Source organism: Ctenocephalides felis, unplaced genomic scaffold (genome assembly GCF_003426905.1).
Source record: "Ctenocephalides felis isolate EL2017-DRISC unplaced genomic scaffold, ASM342690v1 CF-g0.4_SCAFFOLD_00845, whole genome shotgun sequence".
NCBI lineage: Eukaryota > Metazoa > Arthropoda > Insecta > Siphonaptera > Pulicidae > Ctenocephalides > Ctenocephalides felis.
In genome coordinates this window covers 6,495,018-6,508,808 of record NW_020536999.1, presented here as the reverse complement: position 1 = coordinate 6,508,808, position 13,791 = coordinate 6,495,018, and the positions used below count along the sequence as shown (strand labels likewise).

Here is a 13,791-nt window from a genome sequence, read left to right as displayed (position 1 = left end):
GTCGGAGCTGTTCGAGTCAGTCGAGTAGTCTAACTGTATCGTAAATCCCGTCGAATAAAACGGGTTCTAAGTAACAAAATCGAGAACGTACACGAAGAGATTGTAAAAGCACACCATAATATATATATATATATATATATATATATATATATATATACATGTAAATTAAATAAAAGTATCCAATGCGGCATGCTCCGATTATTTCGCCCAAGACAAAAGGTGCTACAGAGAAACTCGGGTAATAATTGAGATTTTTTTAGATCTATTTTTAATTATGTATATTCATTTTGAATCATCTCGACTACTTTTTCTTGCCATATTGTTTATTAACTTCCCGTAGGGCAAGTTATAGTAATCGCAAAAAAATCGAAAATGAAAATTTTTATATATCTTTACGTTTCAGAGGTTTCTGAACATTTTGGCATACCTTAGAAAAAATGGATGTATGTGTGTGTGTGTGTGTGTGTATGTATGTACGTGTGTGTATATATGTGCGGATACAAATTTTCGTCGACGATTTCGGGAACACGGATCAACCGATTTGTACACGTATAATTCAAAAAGCATTCGATTCGTATTGATAAGGAGACGTGCTGATTAGTTTTTGGCGAAGGCAGGTCCAGCCGTTCCAAAGATACGGGGCAAAAAGTGCCGAAAACGGTAACTCAGTTTTTGAGAGAACGGAGCGTCCGATTTTAATAATTCAAAAAACATTTGACTTGTATTGACAAGATGAAGAATTGATCGAATTTTCATGAGGACAGGGCTAGCGGTTTCGGAGATCTAACGAAAAAAGTAAAAAAAATGCTATTTGGCGGTCAAAAATGATCATTAGACATATGCACATCAAATTATCAGATATTTTATAGAGATTTTAACAATAAGTATAAATTTTGTTTGCATTCCTATGGGTTCCGTACCAATGTTTACGCGTTAGACGGCGACGCGGCGCTTACGCGCTTTGATATTTTGTCAAATGCAGTTAAAGCAGTACGATTGCTTTGAAAAAAACTTCAGATCTTCCAAAATATGCCAAAATAAAGAAAACATTATTTTTTCAAAAAAAAACTAAAAAAAAAAATTTTTTTTTTTAAATTTTTTTTAAAAAAAATTTTTTTTTCCAAAAAAAAGTAATTTTTTGTCCAATTTATAGTTTCTCAAAAATCTTATTTTTTTTAAGTAATTTTTTTCTAAAAATGTTAATCGTTTTTAAAAAAATAATAATTTTTGGTACGGGAAGTACCAGCAATTTGCCTTAAGGCACGATGCCTTAATTGCCTTAAGACAGAATTCCACTTACAGCTAGTTACAATATCTATTTAATCTTTTCTTGACATAAAGCCTGATGATGGAGCATAACTAGCTACAAAACGTCTAAAAAAAATACTATTCGTTTCTGATAAGATATATCTTTAACTTCCCATAGGGCAAGTTATAGTAATCGCAAAAAAACGAAAATGAAAATTTTTATATATCTTTACGTTTCAGAGGTTTCTGAACATTATGGCATACCTTAGAAACAATGGAAGTATATGTGTGTGCGGATACATATTTTCATCGACGATTTCGGGAATACGAGTCAACCGATTTAAATAATTACAAAAACATTCGATTCCAACTCATAAGGACACGTGTTGACTAGTTTTTGGCAAAGGCAGGTCGAGCCGTTTCGAAGATACGGGGCAAAAAGTGCCAAAAATGGTTATTGATTTTTTAAGAGAACGTAGCGTCCGATTTCTATGATTCAAAAAATATTTTATTTGTATTGACAAGAACTGATGAAATTTTTGAGAAGATTGGTCTAGCGGTTTCGGAGTTCCAATAAAAGTGAAGGAAATGCATTTTGGCGAACAAAAATGATCATTAGACATATGTTCATCAAATTATCAGATTTATAGAGATTTTAATAATAAGTATGAATTCTATCGACATTTCCATGGATTCCGTACTAATGTTATTCGTTAGACTGCGATTCGGCGCTTACGCGCTTCGATATTTCTCTCTAAAGCAGCAACGCAGCACGATTTAACAAGTTTTCAGAAAAATTCAAAGTATAAAAAAATTTGGAAATAAAAAAAATACTATTTTTTTAAAATTACCATTTTTTTACAAAAATTTCAAAGTTTTAAAAAATCTCATTTCTTTCAAATTTTTCAAAAAATTTCAAAGGTTTTTTAAGAATATTAATTTTCGGTATGAAAATCCAGTTTGCCTTAAGGCACGATGCCATGCACTAGTGGTAATAAATTTACCAAAAAAGTGACCCAGACATGATATCCGTAACTTCATCACTAGAAGGGGAGTAATGTAGCGGCACGATGTGATTTTTATTGAGATGAAAAACAAACAAGTGAAGTGATAAAATCGGGAAAAAAAAACAAGGCTATTTTTGGAGAATCTTCGGTTTTCCAAACATTTCGATATATGATTTTAAGTCATTATCAGAGGATATAGTACACAGATGGCTAAAGTAAGACTAAAACATTTAGTAATTTTGTATTAATTAATTATCGTAGTTGTAACAATAACAATAATAATGTCGATATTATAATAAACACAAAATTAAACTAACGACCAAACTGAACAGCATAAAAGGAGAACACTGCTGACGAAAAAAATTGTATCTCGACATGCAAAAATATTATAATAATAATTATTTTTTACAATTTTACAAATTTATAATTTCTAATTTGTTTGCTTTTTTTTCAAAAAAAATAGTTAGATCAGGGCTCCTAGGTCCCTGGCAAAGCACGAAAATTGCCCAACATTGTGAAGGATTACTACTAGAGAATTAGTTGGCAACATTTCAAAATTGCAACATTCGACATATATTCATACCAAGTACACGAAACATTAGGAAATAATCGATTTATGTATATATATATATATATATATATATATATATATATATATATTATAAATCTTATGTACGTATGTATGTCACTGAACTGCATCAAAACGCTTAGTCTGATTTTAATTAAACTTTTTATCTTTATCCCAGTTCCATATTTATTCAAGGTAATTAAAAAATAGCACAAAAATGCTTATTATTATTTGTCCTTAAAATTTTATACAATAATAGGTAATATTATACAATAGAATAAAGGAAAAATTTATATTAGGAATAGAAGTACGTTAAGACAATATATGAATAAATAAAATATTTTATGTCAATGTCAGTTATAAAATACAATTACTAGTACGATAAGTTAATATTCTTTGCATACAGGATTTACATTTAATTGGATAATATGTTGTTTTTCGAGATATGTCATGCAACATCTATAAATACACATTTTTTTACATTTAAACAAAATCATTATCTTTTTACGTTGTGCAATCAAGTCGTAGTAGTAGAGTACTCATGGCGTCTTATCAATTCCATAAAACCACGTGGCTAATAACTGTGCGTTACAACAAATTTTAGTAAAAATAAAAATGCAACCGAGTAGTTAATTTTATCTAGTTTTTGCTAAGCTAAAGAAAATTTTGTGCCTGGAACAAAGTTTTCGAGATATTTAAACAAATGTAGAAAAAAGTCCCGAACCTTTTTTATAAGTTCAAACTAGTTTTTCAAAAAATTTTGTACTTGAGTATATAAAAGTGTTTGTATGTTAGTAAAGTATATTTTATTTAGTTTCTACTAAGCTAACGAAAAAAGTGCCCGGGACAAAGTTTTTGAGTTTTTTAATAAAATGTAAGAAAATATCCCAAATGCTTTATTGTAAATATGCAAAATACATTAGGGCGAGTCAAACTAATTAAAAATTTTGTATCAAAGTGTATAAAACAGTTTATGCGAGATTTTTGTAAATTTTACCTAGTGTGTCCAAAAACAAATTTTCGAGCTATATACAGATTGGTACAAGAATGTCCTAAATTCATATATCATCAACATAGTCACAAGTTTTGCAGCTAATTTTACTAAAAAAAATTGTAACAAAGTGTATAAAACAGTTTATACTGAATTTTACCAAATTTTATCTAGTTTCTGCTAAGCTAACTAAAAAAAGAGTGTCCTGGACAAAATTTTCAAGTTATTTAAATAAATGTAAAAAAGTGCCCTAAATCCATATATGGTTAGTAAGCAAAAATAACATTAGAGCGAGTTCAAACTACTCAAAAATTTTGTATCAAAATGCATAAGACAGTTTATAAGAAATTTTAGTAAATTTTACCTAGTTTCAGCTAAGCTAATTAAAAAAGAGCGCACTGAACAAAGTTTTCGAGTTATTTAAAAAAAAATCTAACAAAATGCTCCAAATCTATATATCACAATCCTAAACAATATATTATAAGTTAAAACTAGTCAATGGCTGATTTTTTTATTTATCAAAGTTGATAAATATATTTGCTAGAAACTGTCTTTACCAAAGCCTAATGCACATTGTCAATACATAACAAAGGATTTTTGAATGATCAAAATCGGTTCAGCTGTTTTTCTTCAAATCTCGATAAACTTTTTATATTAAATATACTTTTATGTTAACTATGCTTTGAAAAAGAGATATAAATACTAACAAGGACAAAAATAAAAACTCAAAACAATAAAATTAGTTTTACAGAAAAAAGTATTTTTAAAAATTTAATTAGAAAAAACAACACAGCTAAAAATTTTAATCAAAATTTAAAAAAAAACGTCATAAAGTAAAAAAGATGCTTAAACTAGAGTGGAAACGTATAATAATAAATACTGTTTTTCTTTTAACTCTTATTTATTTTTATTAATTTCAATATGTGGGCTGCTAATTATTTCAAATATGTTTCAACGCCGAAAAAACTATATATATGTATATATATATAAATATATATATATATATATATATACATATTAATTTAAATCTTAAACTTTCAATTTAAATTACCATATGCCGCCGCGTACACAACACACCACGTGTTCAATAAAACATATGGGCACAACAATTGCATATAACCTACAAAATTATCAATAAACACCAAAATTATCAAAATTTACCAAAACAAAATTTAATATCCTTAAACCATAATTCACAAAATTCTTATACCCTAATTTCTACTCCACAAGCATTTACGCGACCAATTGACATCAATTATTATTAAACTAGAGACAAATAAAAATAGAACTTTACCATCTCGTCCAACAATTGGAATATTGTCTTTGTCTCACTACTGTCCATTGTAATAGATACATGTATAAATATCAATATATATGTGTATATATAAATATATATATAAATTGGTAAACAAAACCCGGCAAAGAAGTTATAGTGTTATTGCGAACTGCGCCGCCGATATCTTGCCGGTAACTATTTTCAGATTTCTTAGCACATGGGAATAATATTATACAGAGGCGCCAGGGAATAAGAAAAATATTAGAGATATATATATATATATATATATATATATATATATATATAGAATTTGATGTTGATATATATGTTTGAATTGAGTTTAATATTAGGGCGTAACATCAATAAAAATAGTATGAGAGTTTTTTTAAAAGTTTATTTATTTAAAATCCATACGTTTCGGCTAGCATCTTAGCCATCATTCAGTGGTAATCAAATTAACTATAAAAAAATGAAACTAAATAAATTATATGAAAGAAAATTTCATGAAAAAATGCAATAAGATGCTAGCCGAAACGTATGGATTTCAAATAAATAAACTTTTAAAAAAACTCTCATACTATTTATATTGATGTTACGCCCGAATATTAAACTCAAATTAAACATATATATCAACATCAAATTCAAGACTATTCAAATATATATATATATATATATATATATATATATATATGTATATATATATGTATATATATGAATATATATATATATATATATGTATATATATGAATATATATTATATGATTTTCTAAAATCTCTACGTTTCGACTTCAATCTTAGCCTTCTTTCAGGGGAACTAAAATTAAATTTATACCAAAGGGGGCGCCTACCAATGAGGTGACATTTTTACATTTAGAAGGGGTAAAAATTTATTAAAAAATGTTACAAGATATTACATGGAAAAAATTCTTTTCATATATTTCTTTTATCCTGAATTAAAAAAAAACGAAATAAAAAAACTGTGGTGCCTTAGGCAAATTCCATCGTGCCTTAAGGCAAATTGCTTGAACTTCCCGTGCCAAAAACTAAATTATTAAATGAAACTTTGCTAAACTTCGAAAAAATTAGATTTTTGAGTATTTTTGAAAACAATTGACTTTTTTAACAATTTGATTTTTTTGTGTATTTCACCATTTTTATATCATTTTTGTCACTTTTTGCCCCGTGACTTCGGTTCAAATCGGTTGATTCTTCCGTGGATGAAAAATTGTATCCAAACATGAATACACACACACACATAAAGTCATTTTTTCTAAGGTATGCCAAAATGTTCAGAAACCTTTGAAACGTAAAGATATATAAACATTTTCATTTTCGATTTTTTTGCGATTACTATAACTTGCCCTACGGGAAGTAAAAAATTGAAGAATGTGACAATAGAGTTTGAAAAATTACAAGCTAAAAGTAGAAGACATGATAATTTATTAAAGTATGTAATTAACATTTGTGTTTATAAAATTGTTTCACATTTTTACAAAAAAGTGCGGATCATGTGCGATCTGCAGATTAGTTGGAGTTATGATAAAGATTTTTCTAAAATATTTTTTCACCAAGAGTCTCTAATTTATGTAAAATATTTAATTTCTATATATAAAGATAAGACAATATTGGGCATGCGACAGTTTTCATTTGTTTTCAATACCAAACAATAACATGTCCTTTTTGCAATTTATTTCTACAATATTACTGAATTTTTATAATCACAACAATCCTAAAAAATTCCCTTAACAAACTTCAGAAAGATTTATCAAAATCCAAATAATCGTTTAAGAGGAGTATATTTACATACATCATTACAGAAGAATTTTGGTGGTCCTTAATATGGATATTTTCGGATTTCTTTGCTCCCAAGGGCTCAAATGCTTCCAAATTGATTTAAAAAAATTCTCTGAAAGTTTTAAAATCTTAATATTAACTTTAAGATAGTCCACACTCTAACCAAAGTTTCTTATGGAAATAACATGGGAAAATTACGTTTTTTAGAATTCCCCAATATCGTATCGCATTCTAGAAAACTGATTTCATTCCTAATCACTTCGAGTTCTAAATATTGTAGTAGTTTATTTATAATTATTTATTATTACAAGTTGTTCCACTTAATTCCACTATGGAAATAATAATGCTGACATATCGAATCGGATGCAAAGTGCAAATGCATTGACTTCACAATTGCTGACTATCAATAATTTGTTCGGCCGACACTCTAATTAAAATTTACTACAAGACAGCTACGTATTTTAATAAAATACTCATTTGTAAATATATATTACTTTGTTTTACAGTTTTCTCGAAAATTATTAAGGACAAAATGAAAATATAAGAAATTTCGTAAAATTTTTTTTTTCCTACCATAGAGATATTTCGGCTGTTTCGTGATAGTAAATTTTTTTTAAGAAGTCATTTCAGTTATTATTCAGTTATTCAGCATGCCAAAAATTTTAATTTACTTATGAGCCTAGACAATATTAGAATATGTATAACAAAATCATGATTATGAATAAAAAAAATGAAATGTCTACATTATTATTGCTTAAAAGCGGCTGAGATGTGCCAAAAATTAAAATAATATAAGATACAGTATATATATGTATGGCAGAAGTACTAGTGCTATGTTATCGTTGTGTTTAATAATGAAAGGCTAGAATTTTTTTGCTTGCTGAATTTGTTATATCGTTTAAAAGACTTAAATTTCCAATGTAGTGTAGAAATTGAGACAAATCATTTTATTTATAGCAGTTCTACATTTAACATCGCTCGTATTGTAAAATGTATATGCATTTTGGTGAAAAAAAATAATTTAAAAAACAATAATTATTATTTTTAGGTAAACAGGACAATGTCTATCGGGTCATCTAGTATATATATATATACATGGTCTGTTCAAAAAGTACCCGGAATTACTAATAATTAAATTTCGCGGGTCTGGAGTGTCTGATTGTCAAAATTTTTTTTTTATTGTGTTGGTATACATGCCCCTAAAGTATGATGAAATTTTCAGCTATATTCACTGTTTACTTTGTCTGTGGTAGTCGCTAAGGTTCGACGTGTTTTTCTGAGCTCGGCGATTTTTACAATGGAAGAATTGAAAAAGTCAAAGAATTTGTATTAAATTTTGCGTAAAAAATGAAATAAAGTGTTGCAAAGTGCAAAAATTCACCAGATATGGCTCCGTGTGACTTTTTCCTATTCCCAAAGTTGAAGAGACCCATGAAAGGACGGCGGTTTTCCTCGATTGAAGAAATAAAGGCCGAATCGCCGAGAGTGCTCAAGGACATATCAAAAAGTGAATATCAAGGGTGCTTCGAAAATTGGAAAAAACGCTGGCATAAGTGTATTATATCTGGGGGGGACTACTTTGAAGGGGACCACATTAATGTAGACGAATAAATAAATATTTTTTTGAAAAAACGAAAATTCCGGGTACTTTTTGAACAGACCTCGAATATATATATATATATATATATATATATATATATACATATTTCATTGTATATACAATATAATCAATTATATAAAACAACCACAAATATAAACAAAGTAAAAAATTCCATTCCTTTAAGTAGCAACAATTATTCAAGATAAATGTGTTACGAGAAAAATCTACATAATATTTTCAAGGTATTTCTTTAAATATATTTTAGGCCTTATATGAATATCTGTTAATATATTGAAAATATATATAATGTTTTTAATACAAATGCTAAAAAACATTATATAGAACACCTATATAATGAATAAGTAGTCTAGGTTAATCTAAAGTATCATTAGATTAATAATAAATGCCAATAAATACTACAATTTTACTGATGTAAAATGTAATTAATTGTATTGAAATCAAGTGGATGGATCTATCTATGTGTTAAAATAAAAATGTATTCATAATTTTAGTCAAATCTTTTCAAAAAAAAAATGACATGGGATAAATATATTCATAAATACCTGGAATAAAACCTGTTCTATATATATCTACAATTAATTTATTACACATAAAAGCTAAAAGAGCTCAGTTTTTGTTTAATCGTATCTAACATACTTATAAGTGTATTATATAAATCGTATCGTTTGTTATCTGATTATTTTGTACTAAAAAAGTGAAACCATAACTCGACAACTTAATATTTTGAATTAAATCTAAATTAAATCTTATATCTGTCTTCATTTTGTGCTAACAAAAAATCCTCTTATCCTATTCATCCTTTCATGAAAAGGAATAATTGTATAATATTTAAATCAAGTCAATGGATCTATCTATCTGTTAAAACAAAAATGTATTCTAATTTTTAGTCAAATCTCCTAGATGTAAAATTTATCATTGAGTTGTAGACTTATATTCATGATATTAACTGATGGCTCATTTGCTCAATTGTCTTTAACATGCTTATAAGCGTTTTTTATTAATTCTTTGATTTAAATGGTATTGAATGCTGATTGATTATATTGTTCAATCGAACAGTAGTACTAGCTAATTCGATAACTTAGTAATCAATGTTTTCTGTTGAAATAAATCTTATATATGTCATCATCTCATGAACCTCGACATATGGGGTTATCCTTCATACTAACAAATTCCTGTAATAGTCTTTTATATAATCCTTATACTTATCATATCATCCTGAGTCTTACGTGCTCTTTAGTTTATACTCGAAGAGCCTATACAGAAAGGTTAGTACACAGTAATGTCCTAACCATGTGGCAAGTTTTAATTTCCTCAACTCAGTTGTGTCATCCATCAGTTATCTATGTTGTTTCCAATATACAAATTTATCTTACAATCCCCTTATCTTATCTCAAACATATATCAACCAAGTGCATCTGTTTTAAGTGTATCTGTGCAAGTACATACCATAAAATTATTAGCACCATCCGAATCGCCTTTCAAGCCGGTCGTGAACTTGTCATCATCACTTTTCGTCAACAAAAAGTCCATCAGATTAATATCCATCGGCACCGACATATTCACTACAATATCTTTCAACAAACAATATATACTTTATAACAATGTTCATTAAACCTCACAATACATTATATTTTCGGCTTCATTTTGCACAACAATGTGTATTTATTTATTATTATATTATTGTTTATCACAATTCTCACAAACGTCAACGTGGAACTAATTACGTCACGGGAGTAAAAGGACACTCGTAGAGATCTTATTGGATCTGAATGGTTTTGTAGTTTTTCCGAGTTCTGGCTAGGATTCGAGAGTGGGGATTGGTTGGACGGGGTAAGAGTGATAGTGGCTGACCAATGGGAACGCGCGTAAGTAGGGCAATCGATGTAAATGGCAAATACAATGGTGACATCTTGAGAAAAACTGGTAAAGGTTTGGTTCTTGGATGACACAAAATGGACGATTTTTGAATTTAAATTCAGTTTTCTTAATTTTCACAAGGATCTTTATCCTTTAAATGATGATCCAAGACTCCTGTAGAACCTTTCAACATTAATAATCATTACTACATTAATCTCTGTCTTTTTCAAATGCTTTTTCCTTATATTAGCAAGTTTAATATTTTTCTATTCGCTAGATTAATTTCTACCTTGATCAATGATTTCTTTTATATTTGCACATATTAATATTAACAATAGGCTTTCTTCTTTACGCAGTAAATATATTTTTTTTTAATTTCTACAAAATGTATTGGACTTTGAACTACACTAGCCATGGATAAATAAACGCTAAATAACAATAAATAACTTTTTTTCTGCGGTTTTCTGGTTATTGGACATTATTCGTATTTACATTTTTGCCCAGGTCTTTCAATATTTATTAAATTATTTCCTATTTTTTACATTTCATTTTTCTTTTCTTTTTTTTTATTATTTTTTATTTTTTCTTCCTGTTTTTTTTCATTTTTGGGCATATTTTCCTCATTATACCATTTTTTCTAAATTTTTTACTTTTTAGCATATCTTCCTATATTTTTTACTTTCTTTGGACATTCTTCCCATTTACATTTCTCAATTTTTAACTTCCCGTAAGGCAAGTTATAGTAATCGCATAAAAATTTTTTATATATCATTACGTTTCAAAACCTTCTGAACATTTTGGCATACCTTAGAAAAAATGGATTTATGTGTGTGTGTTCGGATACAAATTTTCGTCGACGATTTCGGGAACACCGATCAACCGATTTGAATAATTAAAAAAACATTCGATTCGTATTGTTAAGGTGACGTGCTGATTAGTTTTTGGCAAAGGCAGGTCTAGCCGTTCCGAAGATATGGGGCAAAAAGCGCCAAAAATGGTAACTCAGTTTTTAAGAGAACGGAGCGTCCAATTTGAATAATTCAAAGAACATTTTACTTGTATTAACAAGATGAAGAACTGATCAAATTTTCATAAAGGTAGGTCTAACGGTTTCGGAGATCTAGTAAAAAAAAGTAAAAAACAATGCCATTTGACGGTCAAAAATTATCATTAGATTTATGCACATCAAATTATCAGATATTTTAACAATAAGTATTAATTTTATTTACATTTCTATGGGTTCCGTACCAATGTTTATCCGTTAGACGGCGACGCGGCGCTTCAATGTTTTGTCTCTATGCAGTTAAAGCAGTACGATTGCTTTGAAAAAAAAGTTCAGAATTTCCAAAATATTTCAAAATAAATTTTTCTTCAGTCTTTTTTTTTTCATTTTTGTCAAATTTATAGTTTCTATCTAACCTAATTTTTTCAGAGTAAATTTTTCTCAAAAATGTTAATCTTAAAAAAAAAATTGGTACTGGAAGTTCCAGCAATTTGCCTTAAGGCACGATGCCATGCGCCCTATTAGTCAGTCATTTATGGTCAGTTTTTCAAAATTATTAATTTTTTGAGTTATTTTCTTAAATGTTTACTGCACTTCAATTAACATTTTTCCTATTTTTCTTTCATTTTTGGCATTTATTTGAATTTAAAATTTTGGACATTTTTTTCTAAAACTTTGTGAATTGATCTTTTAAAAATTTATATATTAATACTGCATATTATAACTCACAAAAACCTATAAAAACTTTATAAATTATTATTAGAAATATTTTTGATTTAAAATAATTTATTTTGCTTAAGAATTTTCAATTGAAAAATTTATTTGTTTATCAAATTCAGCCTGAAATTAATTCTTGATTTGTTTTTTATTGTTTCATATTGTGTCATAACAAAAAAAAAATTGCATTACTACTTTTGCTCTGGTTTACTAAAAACCAAAACGGACTTTCAATTTTCAATTATGCAAATCTCAATTACCTGTTACTATTTTTCTCAATAAATTCCTGATTTGTTTTTCAAAATTTTCATTAAGAAAAAATGATAGCGTAGCTTTTACTCTGATTTACTAAAAAACAAAATACTTTATTATTTGTTTTTAAATTTTGTTATTAATGCTTTCAATTATCAAGTGTCAATTATCTATTACTATTAATAAAGAAAATTCCAAAGTCCAAGAAGTGTTTTTACATTTTTATTTATTAAATATTACACATTTCTCACTTCTGAGGTGCGCTAGAAGCCGAGCTCTTAGAGTCCCTCATGGAGGCTGAACGGCGGCGCTTCAATTCCTCTTGGCGACGGACTTTGGATTCCTTCTTGCGTTGAGCCAACAATTTAGCATAATCCGCAGCTTGTTCTTTACGTTTCAAGCAACGCTTCTTCTTCAAAGCCAGACGGTGCCTCTTGCGTTGCAAGACTGCTGGAGTGATCAGCCTTTGGATCTTGGGGGCCTTTGTACGTGGCTTCTTACCTAAAAATAAAGGACATATGGGATAAATGATAGTAAAGATCAAATTTGAATTTCATAATTCACATATAGAAATTTTATTTATATTAATTATATTAATAACATTCATTCTTTTTTCTAGTAATTTATATTAATGTTCTTCAATTAATAATATATTTAAATATATAATTTTATTTTATGTAGAAAATGTAACTGTAAGTATTTGAATTACAAAATTAACACTTAATGCTTTAGAAGAAATTAAATAAATGCTGAAACATGTAAAAAAAAACAAAAAGTCCGAAAATGTAAGAAAAATTTAGGAAAATTTCAAAAATGTAATTGAGAAAAAATGACCAAAGATAATTTAGAGAAAAATGCCCAAAACTATAAAGTATAAAATGAAAATTAAAAAAAATGCCATGAAATATAATACAAATAGAAAATGGCCAAAAATGTAAACAGGAAAATGAAGAATGTAATGAAAATTTAGATGTTTTTCCAAAAAGTTTAATAGAAATTGGAAAATGGCCAGAAATGTAATTTAGAATTTTTTTCAGAAATATAAAAAAATTGGAGAATGCCTAGAAATGTAAAAAAAATAATGCACAAGGATTTAGAAAAAAAAAGTTTAAAAACGAAATTAAATAAATGCTCAAAAATGTAAGAAAAGTTTCGATAAAAAATCCCAGAAAAGTAAAAAGAAAGTCCAAAAAGCGTCCAAAAATGTAATTTAGAAAAATGTAAGAATCCAAAAAAGGCCAAAATGCAATAAAATTTAGATGAATGCCCAAAAATGTCAAAACTGAGAAATATAAAAAGTAGGAAAAATGTTCAAAAATACAGGACAAAAATGTCAAAGTGAAAAAATACAGAAAAAATGTCAAAATGAGGAAAAATGTCCAAAATTGATTAAACACAAGTGATGAAAAATGTTGAATAGAGAGAATGTCCAAGAATGTAATAAAAATCTAGAAAAA

The 13,791-nt window shown here is 27.7% G+C and overlaps 2 protein-coding genes across 4 annotated transcripts in view; both read right to left on the bottom strand.

The window, feature by feature from the left end:
- LOC113363392 (probable basic-leucine zipper transcription factor J) overlaps positions 1-10,250 on the bottom strand; it is a 32,168-nt gene extending 21,918 nt beyond the window's left edge. The window contains exon 1 of one of the 3 annotated variants that reach the window (XM_026605889.1): positions 9,952-10,250. In XM_026605889.1, the coding sequence (XP_026461674.1) occupies positions 9,952-10,062 (111 nt within the window). In that variant the 5' untranslated portion in view covers positions 10,063-10,250. Of the gene's footprint in view, positions 1-5,108; positions 5,167-9,951 lie in introns of those variants that run through there. The other 2 variants (XM_026605892.1, XM_026605891.1) reach the window with 2 other exon arrangements.
- A 2,292-nt stretch (positions 10,251-12,542) lies between these two features.
- LOC113374345 (40S ribosomal protein S6) lies at positions 12,543-12,837 on the bottom strand (the record flags this gene model as incomplete). Its single annotated transcript, XM_026614448.1, is given in 1 exon segment — positions 12,543-12,837. A coding segment is annotated over 1 exon segment (256 nt), but the record flags the coding sequence as incomplete, so codon positions are not given.
- Positions 12,838-13,791: the final 954 nt, after the last annotated feature.